Genomic DNA, 20288 nt, shown 5'->3' on the forward strand with positions numbered 1-20288 from the left:
TAAAGAGGGTGGCTGGACATCCAGGAAGTGGGGGGACAAGTAAAGAGGGCGGCTGGGCATCCAGGAAGTGGGGGAGACAAGTAAATAGGGCGGCTGGACATCCAGGAAGTGGGGGAGACAAGTAAAGAGGGCGGCTGGACATCCAGGAAGTGGGTGGGACAAGTAAAGAGGGCGGCTGGACATCCAGGAAGTGGGGGAGACAGGTAAAGAGGGCGGCTGGACATCCAGGAAGTGGAGGAGACAAGTAAAGAGGGCGGCTGGGCATCCAAGAAGTGGGGGAGACAAGTAAAGAGGGCGGCTGGGCATCCAGGAAGTGGGGGGGACAAGTAAAGAGGGAGGCTGGACATCCAGGAAGTGGGGGAGACAGGTAAAGAGGGTGGCCGGACATCCAGGAAGTGTGGGGGACAAGTAAAGAGGGTGGCTGGACATCCAGGAAGTGGGGGGACAAGTAAAGAGGGCGGCTGGGCATCCAGGAAGTGGGGGAGACAAGTAAATAGGGCGGCTGGACATCCAGGAAGTGGGGGAGACAAGTAAAGAGGGCAACTGGACATCCAGGAAGTGGGGGAGCACGTTGGGAGTGTTCTCCAGTGTGTGGGTCTTTTTTTTTTTTTTTTTTTTTTTTATACTTTGTTTAACCCAAAGGGTTTTTAAAAGTTTTTGCGTTTGCGTTTCAATCCTTTCCAATTGAATATTGTTTACCTATGGTCGTTTTTCTATAGTTGACAGAATTGTATCCAAAATTTTTGCTGTGGCAGTGACCCAAGTAGTTCGTTCACCTCCAATTAGCCTCGCCCACCAAGTCTCTACATCGAAAGGGTGGGCTGCAGATAATATCTCCTTCAAGTAAGGACCTCTTATAGCCTCTACTTCTGGGCATCTTAACAATAGGTGTTTGGTCGTTTCCACCATAGCTGGGTCATTGCAGAATCTGCAAACGTTTGTGCTCGCCAGGCCTCCTATCATCAAGATTTAGTTCGTATGGAGTAAGTTGAGGCGGACTCTTATAAAAGTATTCCTCAACTTGCGGTTTGGATATCTTTTCACGTACACTTGTAATTCGTGTAGTTTGTGGAACGTCTGTGGCAGGTGCGAGGTTAACTTATACGAAGCGGCCTGGTCCAAAGTTAGTATCCAGTCAAGCTCGTTTAATTTATTTTGGATTTTCATCGGATTGTCCGTCAACTCCTTTTTGGAACATTGAATAGAGTCTAATTTTTCTTCTTGGTCTCTGTACCATCTGTTCAGGACCGACAGACGCCCTCCTTCTGCCTCTGTGTTTATAGCTTCCAAAAGCTCAGGTCTATTTTCCAGCAATAATTTCCTAAACAACATCAAGCTGTTTCTTTCCACTATCGAGGCAAGCGAGAGTTGGCTCATTTCGCGTCTGATCCAAACCAATGGAGTTGACTTTGGTAGATTTAGGACCTCTCTCCAGTATTGGCTTTCAAGTTTCGTCCAGATGGTGTGTGGTAGGCCCAGCATTGCTTCAGCTCCGTAGATCAGTGTGGGAACTACCATGGCCTTGTAGAAGTCCACAATTGGTATGAGGGAGAAGCGACCGTATTTTCTATCTATCGCTTTAGCCTGCGATATTAAGTTCTTTATTTTTGACAGCAGATGTTTTTGCATTGCAATCTCCCTTGGCGAGTTGTCCACCACAATGCCCAGATATTTGAATTCTGTGACTGTGCCGATGTGTTCACCTTCCAAAGACCATGCATATGCGTCGCTTTTGCTTTTGCCTTTCCCAAAGAACATGATTTTGCTCTTGGGCTTGTTTATTTCAAGACCATTTTCCTTGATGTATTCAGCCAAGTTGTTAAGTTGTCTCTGCAGCCCTCTTGCTGTTTGATCTGTGATGATGATGTCATCCGCATACATAATTCTCGAGATTTTCATTTGGCCAATATGCGGAGGGAATGATCTGGCCTTTGCTTCTGATTCTTTGTAGTCGCCAATGAAGCTCAGAAATAATGCCGGGGCCAACGGGCAGCCCTGCTTAACTCCCTGATTGGTTGGGATCTCCTCCGAAAGTGCGCCTTGGTTGTGAAGCCTCACTTGGATCCTTGTGTCCGTGTGTAGTGCTATAATCGGATGTAGAATAGACGCCGGGCAATTCCAAGACCTTAACTTTGTCCAGAGCCTCGCTCTGTTAACTTGGTCAAAGGCTTGTCTTAGGTCAATAAAAGCCATGTAGGTACGGGTGCCGCCTGCCAGGCTTTTGTATTTTAAGATGTTGACCGTTAGAATGTTAATTGTTGTTCCCACATTCTTTTTGAAGCCAAATTGAAGGGGGTCTTCACAGGGTGCGTCTTTAGCCCACCTTTGGAAGTGTTGTAGAAGTAAAGAACCGTACACCTTGCCAATTACGTTCAACAGGGCAATAGGCCGAAAATATTTAGGGTCGTCTCTCGCCCCTCTCTTGTAAATAGATACCACAACTGCGGTGGTCCAAGATTTCGGTAGAGCCCTTGCAGCTGTCAATCTTCGGAGGACCGCACATATGAAGTTAGCCCATGCCTCAGGATGTTCTTTCAGGTGCCTATTTGTCAGACCGTCGGGCCCAGGGGCCCTGGAATTTTTCAATTTTTTCAGAATGTACGTTATATCTTCAAGGTCGTGAAGCTCCACCCAGGGTTCTGTGCTTTGGACCTGTGCAGTTTCGGTGCCAACCTTAGGATCGAAGAAAAGGTTTGCGAAGAACTCCATTTAGCCTCTGCGATGCCATTGATTAAGACGTCTGAATTGATCCGTTCCGTTGCATTTATCAGGGCCCAGAATACTCTCGGGTTTTTGGTTGACACACTTCGCAACATGTCTTCCGAATCTTTTTGATACATGGCGAGACGATGGTCTCGCAGCCATGACTTGTAGGCTTTTAGCTCGTTGGTCCAAAGTTGTTTGTTAGAGTCAGATCTAATTTTCACAAAACTTCTCTTAGCCTTCCTGAGTTGACGTCTTTTCTCGACCAAGATTTGGTCGTAAGTATGGATTGATTTGTTCGTAGATGTTCTATTCTTCAAACTCGGTTTCTTGAAGACGTTCAGAAGATCACTGTAGTCGGGAAGGATAGAGACGTGCTCTTGAAGCTCTAACTTGGAGTAGTTATTTGTCAGAGAGATGACACTGTTTAGGCTCAATGCAAGTCGAGTTCCATTTGCATCAGTTGAAATGGTTGGCCAGGACAGGCATAGAAGATTATGGTTGCTCGCCTTGGTTTTAAACACGTCGAAAGATGAAATGATAGACAGTAGGGCCGATGAGGCGTAGATGTAATCTATTGTTGCCTCCGAACCACGACCTTCCCATGTTGGATACTCAGCTGAATTTCCGAAAGTGTCGGCCACATTGAACAGATCTTTAGATTTCATCAGTACTGACCAAGCTGCACCCCTTGCTTCAGCTTTGGTTCTCGTCGGTTTCTTTCCGCCTACTGCTTTCAGGTCGCCGCAAACATATAAATGGACTTCAGAGTGTACAATGTATGCTTTGTCGATTTCTTGTTCGACCATATCTAGAAAGTCCCTGTTTGAGATGGCTTCTGGGTTCCAGTACAAGTTTATGATTATTGCTGTTGTCGAGACAGATCTGTTAGTTCCATTTTACTTGTACTGAAATCATCAGGAAGGAAAGTGTCAGGATTCTAATCATTTTCATTCCATTGCCCATTCTAACTGCAGGAGGAGGGTCGGCCTTTCGGTCCCTTTTTAGCTGTTGCAAAGGCTATTTCGAAACCATCTAAAATGGGTTTTGTGGTAAGCCATGTCTCTTGAAAACACATGATATCAAAAGAGGCAAAGTTCACGTTACCCTGTACTGTAAGCTGCATAAATCCCCGAGTATTCCATGAGCAGAGTTTAGCTAGATTTGTAGTTGGGCCTATTTTCGAGTCGTCGTCGCCAGAGTTCTTGTTGGCGATGGATTGCTATTTTTCTTGGGGGCCAAGAGCTTTCGGGAGCCATGCCCACATCTTTTGCAAAGGATTTGATTTTTCCTTGTCTTCGTTGCCTTTTTGTTCCGGTTGCACCTTCTGTGTACTCGTTCTTTTAGGCAATGATGGCCCAGCTGGTTTTCTGTCATATTTTGTCACTTCCACCTCGTCACTTTCTTTATTATTCATTGAAGGTTTACCCCGTGAGTTAAGTTTTCTGGTATTTTCTTTATGAAGTCTTCGCTTTGGCGAGTTTCTCATCGATTTGTTCGCCCATGCTTCTTGATATTCCGTATTACCGTTCTCTTGAAGGTGTTTTTGTCTCCTAGCCTCAGGGGATCTATCGTTTGGGGAATTATACCCTTTCCTCGTTGAACAGTTATTTGGGCTGGGGTAAGTTGAGTCATCCCATTAAGCTCTTCTCTCGTCACCAAATTCACTTATGTCATAGCCCATTTTTAGGAAGTCTTTCAAGGAGTCACGCAGCCTCTGTTTGACAGATTTTGAAGAGATAAATAGATAGGCAGTTGCGCGACGGCCTTCATGAATCGGCTCCACTATTTGCAAATCTCTCGATTCCACTGGTCTTAGTTTCGGTATGCTATGTAGCAACTCCATCACAGTTCTTCTATTCAGGATTACATAGTTGTGGCAGAGGCCGATTTGTTCAATTTTGAAAGCAGGCGGATCTCTAGATCGCATTTTAAGTGGTACCCATCGTCCTTTATCTTCTCTTTCTTGTCTTTTTCCATTTCTATTTGCTGTCCGATCTTCTCGCCATGGATGGTTCTTGTGTCTGTCTTGGTGCTGAGCCTCATTTCCGGATGTGGATGGGAGGTATTTCTCTCCCCGCCAATTTTCTAGATCACTAGCTTTTGCAGAGTGTAGTTTTTGCGGACCTTGACTCGGGGTTTTGCACCCCTTCTCGTCCTGTTTGACAGGACTCCGGGTAACAGAGCGAGTAATCTTCTTACAATGATCCTTCGATGGTAGAGATAGATGTTTACCTCGTACTTCTTTTGATCCTTGCTCCGATCGGGCTTCCACTTTGTGGACTCCTTTTGTCCCCTTTTCCATTGATGTCTCTATAAGTTCTAGGGAAGGAGGTTCGCAAGATTGATTCAAGTTTTCGAGAACTTCTTCCATCAGAAGATCTTCTGTAGATTTTGAAGTGTTAGAGACTTTGGAAGTCTCCATTTGATTCGTGCCAGTTGGGGTCAAAGCAGCCTCTGGGATTATTGGAGTTGAGCAATTTGAATTTGCATTTGGGCACGCTCCATCACCATAGTTCTTCCTCCTATCTTTGAAGCTCTTTTCCTGCACTGGTAGGCAGAATACCAGTTGCTTTCCCTTAGTTTCAACTGGTGTCGTTGGCAACTTGCGATCAGCAAAAATGGAGAAGTCTTTGTTGGTAACTACTTCCATATTCTTCGTTTGTAAGTTCTTTGAATTATTCACTAGTTTGGGGACTTTTTTTTCATATGCGATGTTTTGGACCTTCTTTGGTCTGTGTCCACTGACGGCGTCATCTTTCTTTTGTGGATTGTCTCGCAGGTGTGTACTTGTAGGCTTTGACCTTTTAGTTGGCAGTTGGACTGGCGAAATAGCTCGATTATGAGCAAGTCCGCCTCCTCCGTCGACTTTGGGGGGGATTGAATTTTTTTTGGGACGTAAAGCACGGTTTGAGACCCCTTTTCGATGCTTGCCGATATAGAGGTCTTTTTCATTCCTTCTGGCGCTATCGTCCAAGGACATCGTGTACGAGCCTTGTTTTTTTCGTGGTCCACCGCAGTGACATACCCTTCCAAATATGCAAGCTTTGCATGTATTGTTGTCAGTAGAGAGCAATTGTCTTTTAATGAATCGTTTATGGCTTCATAAAGCTTGGTGAAGGGGGCCATTGCGAGCACCACCGCTGCCATAAGTGTCACCATATCCGGTCTTTTTTCTGGAGATTTCTCGGGCGAGTGGTTTTGTCTGAGGGTTTTTCCTTTGTCCCTGCTTGGCGTTGTTATTGCAGATAAATTTAAGTCATTTGCCATTTGGTTTGCATCTTCGACTGAAGGGAACCAGACCTCTGGTTCCCCACTCTCCGTACAATATTTGGGTCTTGCTTCATCATTATAAACAGTGTTTTGTGTTTTGTCAGCGACGGGTTTTGCGGTTTCCAGGCTAGCCATAGGGGACTTGATCTCCACTGTAGTTGATGGCGTCTCCACCCCCTCCCGTTCGTCTGTAGGCAAAGCACTGGATTCAGCTTCGTCTTTCGCTTCCACACTGTGAGGTAGATTTTTATGATTTCCTGGGATCACCCAGGTCTGGTGTCGAGGCTGGAGTCGCAGATTGTAAGTCTTCTGAGCTGTGCACCACTTCCAGCTTCTCACTGTCAAGATTTGCATTTTCCAGGCTAGCCATACCAGTCTCAATCTCCACTGTAATTGATGGAGTCTCCGCCCTCTGCCGTTCGTCTGTGGGCGAAACATTGGGTTCAACTTCTTCTTTCTCATCCATAACACTGGAAGGTAGATTTGTGTGGTTTTCTATACTGGGTCCGCCCAGGTCTGGCACCGGAGCTGGAGTCCCAGATTGTAAATCTTCTGAGCTGTGCACCACTTCCAGCATGTCGCTGTCACTTATTTCACATATGTTTTCGAACTTTCTTTTTCTGTGATTCACAAAAAAGTCTGCCACACTTTGAGGCGAAAAGATGTTAGTTGCTTGTTGGCTTTTTGTTTTTGTACTGTCTATAGATCGCCTTATTGTCCTTTTTGGTCTCTGTTTTCCCTCATTGTTGGAATCAAGTCCTTTAGAATTGCCTGGGAGTGTTGGTGCACTTGTCGATGATGTATTTGTCAAAGATTGTTTTTTCGTTTTCAGCGTGGTTTTCAGTTTTTTACAGCACGGACTTTCATCAGGTTGTATGTCCGGTGATTTTGTTGACTGGCCGCCGTTTGGATGGCTCGTGTTGCCCATGGTCTCATTGGCTTTTGATGTGACTGTGTCTGCTGACCCTGCTGTGGTCGGCGTGCTAGGAGGGAGCGGATGGATTTCCACCGCCACCCTTGTCGGTTTGCCTGCCAGTTGGTCATGTAGGCAGGGAGCTTTCTGCAAAAGTTCACCCTGTGCATTTTCCGTCATTGTCTCACACCGATCATCCACCAGGGGGACCTTCAGGACGGCCACTACTGGCAAGACTACACCGTCCATGACCTTCTCCGTGGGTTCCTGTTCCGGGAGCCCCACCCTCGGGAGTTCCACTAGGTCCGCCGGCGCCTTAGCCCGCGACTTTTCCCGATCAGCGGCTTGCTCCCCCGGACTGGCTCCCCCCATCACCGCCGAGCTCGACGCCGTCCGTCTTCCGACAGGCGGCGGAGCGTTCACAGCTAACAGGACAGGGCCTAGCCCGTGGGAGACACCGCCCGGGATCTCCAGCAGAGACGCGGGTCGCCCAGGTGAGTTTGAAGTTGTTTGGACCAGATTTTGGCGTACGGGGAAGATGTCCACTCCCCGCAACTCTTCGTCGTTGGTGCACAGATCAGTGTGCTGGGTTCCCAGTACTGGGAGTGTATTTTTTGCTGTCGCCTCCTCTTTTGACCAAGTTGTTTTCGGACAGAAGCTTCTGCTACTCCCAGGCGTTGATATTGTTGATACTTGGCTCATAGCAGGACTCTGTGTCATTGCTGTAGCAGTTTGTTTGGTCTGCTTTGAATATAGCGGGCTTTTCTCTGGGTTTGAAGGCAGTTTTCGGCCCACTTCAGCTCGTGTACGGGACCGTGAGCTCCTTTGCTGAGAGTCTTTATCACATAAAGTCATAGTTAGTGAAGAAGTCAGAGTAGCGTCCCTGGCGTCCATGGCTGCCCTAGACTGCCTGAGACTGCTACTCTGCCGCTACTCCGCGGCCGCTCCGCGGTGTCAGGGAGCTTTTGAATGGTGGTCAGGTGGTCAGGAACAAACACAGTAGACAGACTGAAGAAAAGAGTAGCCTGCAGTCACTGCCTGAGACTGCTACTCTGCCGCTACTCTGTGTGGGTCTTTGAATGTGTGTAGGGGTGCGTGTCTGTTTGCGAATTTAATGTGGCTATTCTCACACTCTCTCATATGCATTTTCTCTCCATCGTTTGTTTCTTCTCCGTTTAGGGCGAACTGGGGGTGCGCGGCCGGCCCGGGAAGATTGGGGAGCTGGTAAGACGTCTTCTTCCTCCAGCGCTTGGCTTTCCTGCTTCAGCCCAGTCACAAGTTTGCTGATCATTTCGACAGAGTTACCGCCAGACCTGATTATTAATTACACCACGAACCACCAGATCATTTAGGTGGAGCAATACCGCCGGTGGTAACTCCATAGCATATTGGTGTTAAATTGGAGGAGTTACCTCCAGCACTCTGCTGGCGGTAACTCCTCTATTTCACTACGCTGCTGTGAAACTGGCAGTGATTCCGTGACCACCCAAGAAGCAATGGTAATGGAATTACTGCACCGCCAGTGCATGGCGCAGATACCTTGACACAGTGTTCTCCTTAGATCGCTGCTCTGCAGGGGGATTGCAGGGGCCCCCTTTTCCAGGGACTCTGGGCAGGAAGCGTTTGGCATTGTTGTGCATATTCCCACAGCAAGGGGGCAGTATACGACTCTTCCCCCTGTGCAGGCTGGGTTTGGGGTCGATGGCGTTGTGCTGGGTACAATGCCCCTCGTGGCTCTGAGAGGAGGGGGGCTGGAAACCAAACCCTATGTCAGGTCTCTGAAAGGAGGAGATTCAGAAGAGGATGGCAAACAGCGAGTGTACTGACATCCCTCCCCAGCAGGGGTCACTGGTGAGCAGCAGGGAGGGTGCAGTTCTCCTCCCTCGCCAGCAGGGGTCACTGGTGAGCATCAGGGAGGGTGCAGTTCACCCCCCTCCCCAGCAGGGGTCACTGGTGAGCAGCAGGGAGGGTGCAGTTCACCCCCCTCCCCAGCAGGGGTCACTGGTGAGCAGGTGTGAGTGTACAGTTCTCCTCCCTCCCCAACAGGGGTCACTGGTGAGCAGGTGTGAGTGTGCAGTTCTCCTCCCTCCCCAGCAGGGGTCACTGGTGAGCAGCAGGGAGGGTGCAGTTCTCTTCCTTCCCCAGCAAGGGTCACTGGTGAGCAGGTGTGAGTGTGCAGTTCTCCTCCCTCCCCAGCAGGGTTGACTGGTGAGCAGCAGGGAGTGTGCAGTTCTCTTCCCTCCCCAGCAGGGGTCACTGGTGAGCAGGTGTGAGTGTGCTGCTGTCATTGCGCAGGTGTAAGTGTGCAGTTCTCCCCTCTCCCCAGCAGGGGTCACTGGTGAGCAGGTGTAAGTGTGCCATTATCTTCCCTCCCCAGCAGGGGTCACTGGTGAGCAGGTGTGAGTGTGCAGTTCTCCTCTCTCCCCAGCAGGGGTCAGTCGTGAGCAGCAGGGAGTGTGCAGTTCTCCTCCCTCCCCAGCAGTAGTCACTGGTGAGCAGCAGGGAGTGCGTAGTTCTCTTCCCTCCCCAGCAGGGGTCACTGGTGAGCAGGTGTGAGTATGCAGTTCTCCCCCTTCCCCAGCAGGGGTCACTGGTGAGCAGGTGTGAGTGTGCAGTTCTCCTCCCTCCCCAGCAGGGGTCACTGGTGAGCAGGTGTGAGTGTGCAGTTCTCCTCCTTCCCCAGCAGGTGTCACTGGAGAGCAGCAGGGAGTGTGCAGTTCTCCGCCCTCCCCAGCAGGGGTCACTGGTGAGCAGCGGGGAGTGTGCAGTTCTCTTCCCTCCCCAGCAGGGGTCACTGGTGAGCAGGTGTGAGTGTGCAGTTCTCCTCCTTCCCCAGCAGGTGTCACTGGTGAGCAGCAGGGAGTGTGCAATTCTCTTCCCTCCCCAGCAGGGGTCACTGGTGAGCAGGTGTGAGTGTGCAGTTTTCCCCCTTCCCCAGCAGGGGTCACTGGTGAGCAGGTGTGAGTGTGCCGTTATCTTCCCTCCCCAGCAGGGGTCACTGGTGAGCAGGTCTGAGTGTGCAGTTCTCCTCCCTCCCCATCAGGGGTCACTGGTGAGCAGGTGTGAGTGTGCCGTTATCTTCCCTCCCCAGCAGGGGTCACTGGTGAGCAGGTGTGAGTATGCAGTTCTCCCCCCTCCCCAGCAGGGGTCACTGGTGAGCAGGTGTGAGTGTGCAGTTCTCCTCCTTCCCCAGCAGGTGTCACTGGTGAGCAGGTGTAAGTGTGCAGTTTTCTTCCCTTCCCAGCAGGGGTCACTGGTGAGCAGATGTAAGTGTGCAGTTCTCCTCCCTCCCCAGCAGGGGTCACTGGTGAGCAGGTGTGAGTGTGCAGTTCTCCTCCCTACCCAGCAGGGGTCACTGGTGAGAAGCAGGGAGTGTGCAGTTCTCTTCCCTCCCAGCAGGGGTCACCAGTGAGCAGGTGTGAGTGTGCCGTTCTCTTCCTTCCCCAGCAGGGGTCACTGGTGAGCAGGTGTGAGTGTGCAGTTCTCCTCCTTCCCCAGCAGGGGTCACTAGTGAGCAGCAGGGAGTGTGCAGTTCTCTTCCCTCCCAGCAGGGGTCACTGGTGAGCAGCAGGGAGTGTGCAGTTCTCTTCCCTCCCAGCAGGGGTTACTGGTGAGCAGGTGTGAGTGCGCAGTTCTCCTCCCTCCCCAGCAGGGGTCACTGGTGAGCAGCAGGGAGTGTGCAGTTCTCTTCCCTCCCAGCAGGGGTCACTGGTGAGCAGGTGTGAGTGTGCAGTTATCTTCCTTCCCCAGCAGCGGTCACTGGTGAGCAGGTGTGAGTGTGCAGTTCTCCTCCCTCCGCATCAGGGGTCACTGGTGAGCAGGTGTGAGTGTGCCGTTATCTTCCCTCCCCAGCAGGGGTCACTCGTGAGCAGGTGTGAGTATGCAGTTCTCCCCCCTCCCCAGCAGGGGTCACTGGTGAGCAGGTGTGAGTGTGCAGTTCTCCTCCTTCCCCAGGAGGTGTCACTGGTGAACAGCAGGGAGTGTGCAATTCTCCTCCCTCCCCAGCAGGAGTCACTGGTGAGCAGGTGTAAGTGTGCAGTTTTCTTCCCTCCCCAGCAGGGGTCACTGGTGAGCAGATGTAAGTGTGCAGTTCTCCTCCCTCCCCAGCAGGGGTCACTGGTGAGCAGGTGTGAGTGTGCAGTTCTCCTCCCTCCCCAGCAGGGGTCACTGGTGAGAAGCAGGGAGTGTGCAGTTCTCTTCCCTCCCAGCAGGGGTCACCAGTGAGCAGGTGTGAGTGTGCCGTTCTCTTCCTTCCCCAGCAGGGGTCACTGGTGAGCAGGTGTGAGTGTGCAGTTCTCCTCCTTCCCCAGCAGGGGTCACTAGTGAGCAGCAGGGAGTGTGCAGTTCTCTTCCCTCCCAGCAGGGGTCACTGGTGAGCAGCAGGGAGTGTGCAGTTCTCTTCCCTCCCAGCAGGGGTTACTGGTGAGCAGGTGTGAGTGTGCAGTTCTCCTCCCTCCCCAGCAGGGGTCACTGGTGAGCAGCAGGGAGTGTGCAGTTCTCTTCCCTCCCAGCAGGGGTCACTGGTGAGCAGGTGTGAGTGTGCAGTTCTCTTCCTTCCCCAGCAGGGGTCACTGGTGAGCAGGTGTGAGTGTGCAGTTCTCCTCCCTCCCCAGCAGGGGTCACTGGTGAGCAGAAGACAGGTACCATCCTAGGAGAGGACCCTTTGCAATAGAATCTCTCTTGAAATGTGTCAGAAATCCGCCCTAATGAGCAGAATAGGATTGCCTTGTGCAGTAATGATGACCTCGTCCTTTTCTGTCCCGCAGGGCCTGATGGGATTTCTCGGGCTTGTTGGAGAGGTTGGACCCCTGGGGGAAAAGGTGAGCTCTAGGTCCTGATGATGCTGTGATGGGGTGCAGTCAGATGCGGAGAAGCGTGTTACGGCCCTGTGCTGCTCCAGGCGCAAGGCAGAGGCGTCCCCTCAGAGTGGGGATGGGGGACGGGGATTTGGGGGTTCTTCTTTTGTCTCTTAACGATCCTTATAATTTTGCATCCGTGTTTCCCTCGGCATGTACAGGCTGCTAGCCTCAGACATTACTAGAGACCCCCACTTCCGGACCCCCCCCTAATGGCCCGACTCGGCTTCACAGCCTCTGATCATGTGCAGAAGTAACGCGCACCGCCCTCTCGCCTGCCCCTCTTCCTCAGGTTGGGTGCTACCTTTCTTTAAATCAACCGCCTTGACACGCCCCTTTTATAGATTTTGAAACTAGTTTAACAGCAAGAGAAGAGAACAAAAAATGATGCCTGCAAGTATTTTTTTTGTTAACCAATATTCTTGTTTTTAAGTAGCGTTCTGCATTTCTAAAATAAAGAGTTATGTGAGGCTGGAATTACATTTCCCTGCATTATGGAGCATACCTAGAAAAGATGGAAAGCTGAGCTGCTTCTGACAGATTTAGATCCAGTGACTGGAAAGCTGTTAAGACTTTAACACGATGCGTATTAACCCACTGGGCTATTTTACCAGATGCTTTAATTTGTGAAAATGTTCTTCTTTTTAAGTGCAGCTGTAAAAACATTCACATTAGAATTGTTTTAAGCTTTGAAAGCCGGTGAATCCTTTGAATAGCTCAGCGGGTTAAGATCCTGCTGCTGAGTTCTAGCAGCAGGTTCCACATAAATGACTGTAGAGCGCACAAATTGTTTTAAGCTTTGAAAGCCGGTGAATCCTTTGAATAGCTCAGCGGGTTAAGATCCTGCTGCTGAGTTCTAGCAGCAGGTTCCACATAAATGACTGTAGAGCGCACATGAACCCACCAAGCCAACATTTCAAAATATTCTTCTGGGGAGTAGAGGTGAGAGTTTTTATAGAGCGCGCACCAATTACAGAACGGTCTGTTGCAATGTTTGAGAAACTCTGCCATTACTGCCCAGCCAAATTAACTTTATATGAGCACTGAAGGTCAAATGCTAGTTTAGGCCCATCCAGCATTAAGATGGTTCTTCCCAATCACTACCAGCCCATTGAAGGCAGAGGCCAGTCATGAGGCCAGTCATACAATCTCCCCAATCACTACCAACCCATTGAAGGCAGAGGCCAGTCATACAATCTTCCCAATCACTACCAACTCTTTGAAGGCAGAGTCCAGTCATACAATCTTCCCAATCACTACCAACTCTTTGAAGGCAGAGGCCAGTCATACAATATTTCCAGTCACTACCAACCCTTTAGGAAGAGGCCAGTCATACAATCTCCCCAATCACTACCAACCCTTTGAAGGCAGAGGCCAGTCATACAATCTTTCCAATCACTACCAACCCTTTGAAGGCAGAGGCCAGTCATACAATCTTCCCAATCTCTACCAACCCTTTGAAGGCAGAGGCCAGTCATACAATCTTTCCAATCACTACCAACCCTTTGAAGGCAGAGGCCAGTCATACAATCTTCCCAATCTCTACCAACCCTTTGAAGGCAGAGGCCAGTCATACAATCTTCCCAATCTCTACCAACCCTTTGAAGGCAGAGGCCAGTCATACAATCTTCCCAACCTCTACCAACCCTTTGAAGGCAGAGGCCAGTAATCGTTTTGTCAGATGAGATTAGTGGCTCAGCTAGGTTTCCGGACTTCTCCCAGTTTCTCCTAGCCTTACACAGAGGCCGCACTGGGCCAGAAGGCACCGAGAGCGGCAGGCTAGAGGGGGAGCGATGGGCCAGAGGGGGAGCTATGGGCCACAGGGGGAGCGATGGGTCAGAAGGCGAGCAGATGGCCAGAAAGCAGAGCGAGAGAGCACTGGGCCAGAAAGCAGTGGTGTAACCTATTTAAGACACAGCACACTCCAGACAAGGACTCTTTCCACTGGCAAGGAATGTGGCACACAACAAAAACACTTTTTATCTTTATTTATTTCGGATTCTACTTTGAGAAGGCACCCATCCCATCTTACACCACCTTGACAAATACCACGTGTCACAAATGACCATGCACCAGGCCGGTGTGTAACAATGAAATATTTATTTATTATTAAATTCAAATGAAAAATCTGAGCAAAACACATTTTTAGGGCAGCAATCACCAGGGTGGTGATAATATACAGCAACAAATTTTAATACAATTAATTTAACTTTCTGACATCAGACACATAAACTTTCAATATGAATTGAAGCAAGATCACTTTTTGTCACACTCATAGATGGCACTTATGTTAGGGACTTCCCCTGCAACACTTCCCCAAACACCTGCTGTCTAAATTCTGTGTGGATGGAAGGGAGTGTCAAGGAGTCGGAAATAAGAGGGAAAAAACATGTTTTAAATTCGACCTACCACCCCAGAATGGGAGGCCTAAATGAAAAATGAAAACCCTAAAAAGGAGCAAAATGGCATACTCCGAGTTCACTGGATACTTAGAGATCCGTTTACATTTGCAGTTGGATAGATAGGACAGGAATTTGTGTGGCTGTACTACAGAGGCAAGGAAGCTTGCAAGCTACTGGGCAGGGAACTAAAGCAACATTAACACAGGTGAGAAAATCGACTTTGGGAAGGAAACAATGCAGCAAAAATCACACGCGGCAGAATTGCAATTTCTTATTCTACACAGACTTTAAACAAGCAAACAGCTCAGGGAATAGGCTAACCAGTGGGAAACAACGGCACATAGCAGATAGGATACTGAAGTGAAAGGATGACTCTTTATGGGGTAACAGTATGGGTTTCTCTATAGGAAAGGAAAATCGGATTATTTAAGGAAATCAATTACACAGGCAAAATCGGTTTTGACTGTGCATTAGTACCCGGCACTGCGTTACGCGGGATTACACTGAAAGGTGATTGGCTCATTTCCTAGCCATACCTCAGTGTAATCCCGTGGACGCACATACGTGCCTGCGTTTGTTCCCAGCAGAGGTGGGGGGGCGGAGCAGGCCCTTAGCTAATGAGGAGGCTCGAAAAGGGGCAAACCCCCTCCGAGCCTCCCCAGGCTGCCTTCGTCCCCTGCCAGGGACTCTGGTAATTATTATTTTCCTCCACCCCCCTCCCCTGCAAACTATCCCCTCCCCACCCTCCCAACCCCACTTACCTTCTTTTTTCTTCTTTTCTTGGGAGTGAACACTTCTTTTCCCAGCGAGTCCGGTCCCGATGGCCGCCATGGAAATGGAAAATGGACTACGTTTTCCCTTTCCCAACAGCCACTTTATTTGACTGCTTCGTTTCGAAACAGAAAAAATGCTATTAGTACCCCGATCTACGCTAACTACAGGCCCCGGGGACGGTATTGGCCCGCTGTCTCAGGGTTTATTGCCACAATGACAGGTTCTACTGAGACTATACTTTAATGGCTAGCTTATTAAAGAAAGGCACTGCACACAAGGGGGTTAATTTGCCATTTTAACCAGCTTGAGCCGCGTACCTCCTTATAGGGGAATTAATTAATTTCATGGCATATTGTAAAGCAGAGCCAAATAATGTCACGGCTGTTTACATAACCTCTCCAAGCTCTGATTACATTCAGTTCACAAAGCAATCAAAACTAAATGAGTGTAAAAGAACCAAAACCACTATGGACTTCAGGATCCATAATGCCTGTGGTACTGAGATGATGAAGAGGGATCAAGAATCAATTAGGATCAGCGGTGCTATTGAAAAGAATGTGCGTCTAGTTGTTACCAAGCAATAGACCAGAGTGGGCCATTTAAATGCAGAAATGAGCAACAGCTGATAATCTTCTTGGTCCCTTGCCTTGGCCCTACGGACAAGGCCTCAGATGGCTACTCTGCCATCTTGGGAACACTTAGAACTGTCCTGCTGGACTTGTAGGAAGGAATGTTCGCTAACATTCAGCACATGTGTGTGTGGAGAGTGCTCCCTAGTCTGTGGGATTCCCTGCTGGCGTGTATTTCTCCTCTGGCCGAGGTGGGGGATAGATTGTTGTGAAAACACTACTCCAACCCCACACTACCACTCCATCCAAACTACTACTCCCTCCTCCACATTACTACTCCTCCTCCACACTACTATCCCCCACACTGTTCTCTTTCACACCCACACTTCTATCCCCACACTATCACTCACTACTCACTACTATCTCAAAATCTACTCACTACCTGCACACTATTACTCCCTCCTCCACTCTACTATCCCCCACATTATTACTCCCTCCTCCACACTATTACTCCCTCCTCCACTCTACTATCCCTCACATTATTACTCCCTCCTCCACACTATTACTCCCTCCTCCACTCTACTATCCCCCACATTATTACACCCTCCTCCACACTATTACTCCCTCCTCCACTCTACTATCTCCCACATTATTACTCCCTCCTCCACACTATTACTCCCTCCTCCACTCTACTATCCCCCACATTATTACTCCCTCCTCCACACTATTACTCCCTCCTCCACTCTACTATCCCCCACATTATTACTCCCTCCTGCACACTATTACTCCCTCCTCCACTCTACTATCCCCCACATTATTACTCCCTCCTGCACACTATTACTCCCACTCCACACAACCACTCATACAAACTACTACTCCCTCCCGCACACTATAACTCCCTCCTCCACTCTACTATCCCCCACATTATTACTCCCTCCTCCACACTATTACTCCCACCCTACACTACCACTCATCCAAACTACTACTCCCTCCTGCACACTATTACTCCCTCCTCCACTCTACTATCCCCCACATTATTACTCCCTCCTCCACACTATTACTCCCTCCTCCACTCTACTATCCCCACATTATTACTCCCTCCTGCACACTATTACTCCCTCCTCCACTCTACTATCCCCACATTATTACTCCCTCCTCCACTCTATTACTCCCTCCTCCATTCTACTATCCCCCACATTATTACTCCCTCCTCCACACTATTACTCCCTCCTCCACTCTACTATCCCACACATTATTACTCCCTCCTCCACACTATTACTCCCTCCTCCACTCTACTATCCCCACATTATTACACCCTCCTCCACACTATTACTCCCTCCTCCACTCTACTATCCCCCACATTATTACTCCCTCCTCCACACTATTACTCCCTCCTCCACTCTACTATCCCCCACATTATTACTCCCTCCTCCACACTATTACTCCCTCCTCCACTCTACTATCCCCCACATTATTACACCCTCCTCCACACTATTACTCCCTCCTCCACTCTACTATCCCCCACATTATTACTCCCTCCTCCACACTATTACTCCCTCCTCCACTCTACTATCCCCCACACTATTACTCCCTCCTCCACACTATTACTCCCTCCTCCACTCTACTATCCCTCACATTATTACTCCCTCCTCCACACTATTACTCCCTCCTCCACTCTACTATCCCCCACATTATTACACCCTCCTCCACACTATTACTCCCTCCTCCACTCTACTATCCCCCACATTATTACTCCCTCCTCCACACTATTACTCCCTCCTCCACTCTACTATCCCCCACATTATTACTCCCTCCTCCACACTATTACTCCCTCCTCCACTCTACTATCCCCCACATTATTACTCCCTCTTGCACACTATTACTCCATCCTCCACTCTACTATCCCCCACACTGTTCCTTCCACCTAACATAACCATGAAAGCAGGTGATATGCAGCAAGGAAAGTCAAGTAGCCGTGAGAGACCGCGTGAGACTGGGGAGGCTTATGAACAAGGACTGCTCTTTGAGCACTTGCTTGAGAATCTGCCTGGCGCCTCTTGGGAACAGAATGCCACATTGCCTGGTTTAGGGGGGTCTGGGGGGGGGAGAACACATCCCTATTTAATTTGACTGTCTTTCTTTTTTAATGTATATTAACTGGAGGGACAGCCTAACTGGCGGAACCTAAGGCTGAGGTAACAATATATCACATACAGGGGTAGCCGCCTGATGATAATTAATGCATATTTTTAATGCTGTATGCCATTATTCAAAACACAAGGGGATTAGTTGGTGTTTGCAAAGGTCACCACTATTCTGAACTTGTGTCAAAGTCTAAAGGATCCCAACAGGGAAAGGAGTTCAATGCACATTCATTCGTACATGTAGACACAAAATGTGTACATGGTGTAAGTTTATTACGACAAATATATTCACCAGGGTTTAATCAAGGTAAAAAAATTGGATGCTTACAAGAACAATCAAGTAACATTTTTTAGGAACAAAAAGCCCTAAAAAAACCTTCTGCAGCGAAAAGTTTACAGAAGTATAGGTCGTTCACATATATATATATTCCATCAAAGCATCACATTAGTTGTAAACTGGTGAGTATAAATGCAAAATAGAAAAAAACAAACGGTTAAATGCAAAAGAAAACATAAAATTAATTTACAAAAAGTTAAGTGCAGTGAAGTATGGTGATAGACTGTAGAAAAGCAAGAACATGTCTAATGGGCGCTTTTCTTTAGTGCAAGCGCAAGCATATAGAAAAGGTGCTTGTCCTTATAGAATCAGGGCAAAACCTATATGTATCTGGATATTAGTCTATTGGCTATAGGTGACCAATCCTTGGTCTACGTCGGGAACAGAACAAATTCCCAAAGGTGTGCGTGGGGCCGACACGATTGAAGCTGGACCCATGGACGTTTCGGCTTCCAGGATCTGGTGCCTTCTTCTGGGCCAAAGGATTGTCTCCCCCTATGGGCGGTAAACACAAGGTGAGGGAGTGTTAGACTTAGCACAAAGTGCAAGGGTGTCACAGGTAGTGTCAAATGCACAGACCTGTGTGATTAAAAGCAATACATTGTAAAATTAAAAACAGAAAAGCAAGCCAACCTTGAGCTTGTGTCCAGGGGGAGAGGGAAGGAAACTCAGTAGTGATGTGTTCTGCTGAATCCTAGTACGAGCATCAGTGAAGAGGTAGATGCATCATGAGTTAGAGAGACCGGGTGGCGGGCATCTCTTCCTGGGAGTAGCTGTAACCAGAAGTAAGAAAGGGGAGGGGGAAACGGGATCCCCCTGTCAATGTTTGCAAAATACTAAACAGCATTGTGATAATTTCAATAGCGAAAAATGACAGAAGACGGAGTGCTTACCTATATGTTCTGATCATATAGGAGAACTTAACAGGATGCAGTTAAGGTGCGGCCACTAGGTAGGCATCCAGCGTGTCCATGGAATAAAGCCTACGGAAGATGGCACGCCATGTGATGAGGAAACATGGATGAGGTCAGGAGCCCTGAGCGCCCAATGGATAGGCGCAGTGCTGTGGGTGAAAAGCACATCAAGTGGATATTAGTAAGGTCCACGAGTGGAGCGCCCGTGAGGACGTCCCCCAAGGTAAGGATAGGGGGGGCGCTAGGTGGAGTGTAGAGGAGCACAAAGGTGATGCTAGCAGGGGGCCACGTCCACTAGCTGCTTACCTCACGGGTGCACTGCCTACGAATGGACTAGACGGCTCACTCCACAGTGCGGCACTAACCTATGTATGCCGGCAAGGGGATATGAACGCGCATGCTCGGGGAACAAATGCTGTTCCCTGGCGCAAGCGTGTGTAGGGCCTGAGTGTGGTCCAGGCAGCGGCCCGTTGCCAAGGTAACAGAAACTAATCCCTACTGCATGCGTGTCAGCAGCCTAAACGGTGCTGGGTGTAGGCAGGGCGGCGGCCCGTTGTAACAGCAACGTGGCCGCCGTCACTGCAGACCCAAACACGGCGCTGCAAATTACCGGCTGAGAGGCAGAGGCGCTCAAAAGGCATAACTAATGGGAATTGCATTGGGGGAAGTGCAGAAGATTCAGTGAATGGACAGAGCGGTCTCAATGGATTGCGGGACCAGGGGCAGGGAGGAAAAAATGTGTAAAAACCAAAAGTGAACCTGAGCACATGGCTCACGTGGGTGCCAACGAACACTATGACTGGAAAGTGGCAGGGCTCAGATAAAAAGGGGGGGAGCCTGAGATGGTATGCAATGCGACTCCTAATAGGATAAAAGAGTGAAACAGGTCACAAATCAGACAACAGAATAAAAGGCCAGAAGATCAGGGGGCCAGATGAGAATTTAGTAATAACGATTGTCCAGGGGCATCGCTTCATTCAGTCCTTTCTCAATAGATCGCAGCTTAAAGACCCACCATGCTTCTTTGTAGTTGAGAGTATTTTTTATATTCACTCTATTTTGGATTTTCTCAAGGACCCACCACTTAATTTGGTCTTGATTGTGTTGGAATTCTACAAAGTGGGGTAGAAGTGGAGCTGTTAGAGTCCGGCATCTGATTTTGGACCGATGTTCAACGATGCGTTTATGTATTGGTCTGGTAGTCTGGCCCACGTATCTCAGGCCGCACGGGCATTCTATTGCATAGACCACGTTAGGTGTTTTGCAGTTGGTGAATTGGCGTAACGTCCAGTCTCTGCCTTCAATTTCAAAAGTTTTGATTTTGCTGGTAAACCGACATACTGTACAGGAACCACATGGGTAGTGTCCTGTGACCTCTCTGAGGTTCCACAGGCCTGTTCTGG

The 20288-nt window shown here is 49.0% G+C and overlaps 1 protein-coding gene across 2 annotated transcripts in view; it reads left to right on the forward strand.

Annotated features, from left to right (window-relative positions):
• Positions 1 to 20288, forward strand: part of COL27A1 (collagen type XXVII alpha 1 chain) — a 1990256-nt gene that overhangs the window by 1099448 nt on the left and 870520 nt on the right. For both annotated transcript variants that reach the window (XM_069609095.1, XM_069609096.1), the window contains exons 24-25: positions 8069 to 8113; positions 11656 to 11709. In XM_069609095.1, coding sequence (XP_069465196.1) covers positions 8069 to 8113; positions 11656 to 11709 — 99 coding nt within the window. The remainder of the gene's footprint in view (positions 1 to 8068; positions 8114 to 11655; positions 11710 to 20288) is intronic.

The sequence above is a fragment of the Ambystoma mexicanum genome, chromosome 8 (assembly GCF_040938575.1).
Source record: "Ambystoma mexicanum isolate Mex_15411 chromosome 8, UKY_AmexF1_1, whole genome shotgun sequence".
Lineage (NCBI taxonomy): Eukaryota > Metazoa > Chordata > Amphibia > Caudata > Ambystomatidae > Ambystoma > Ambystoma mexicanum.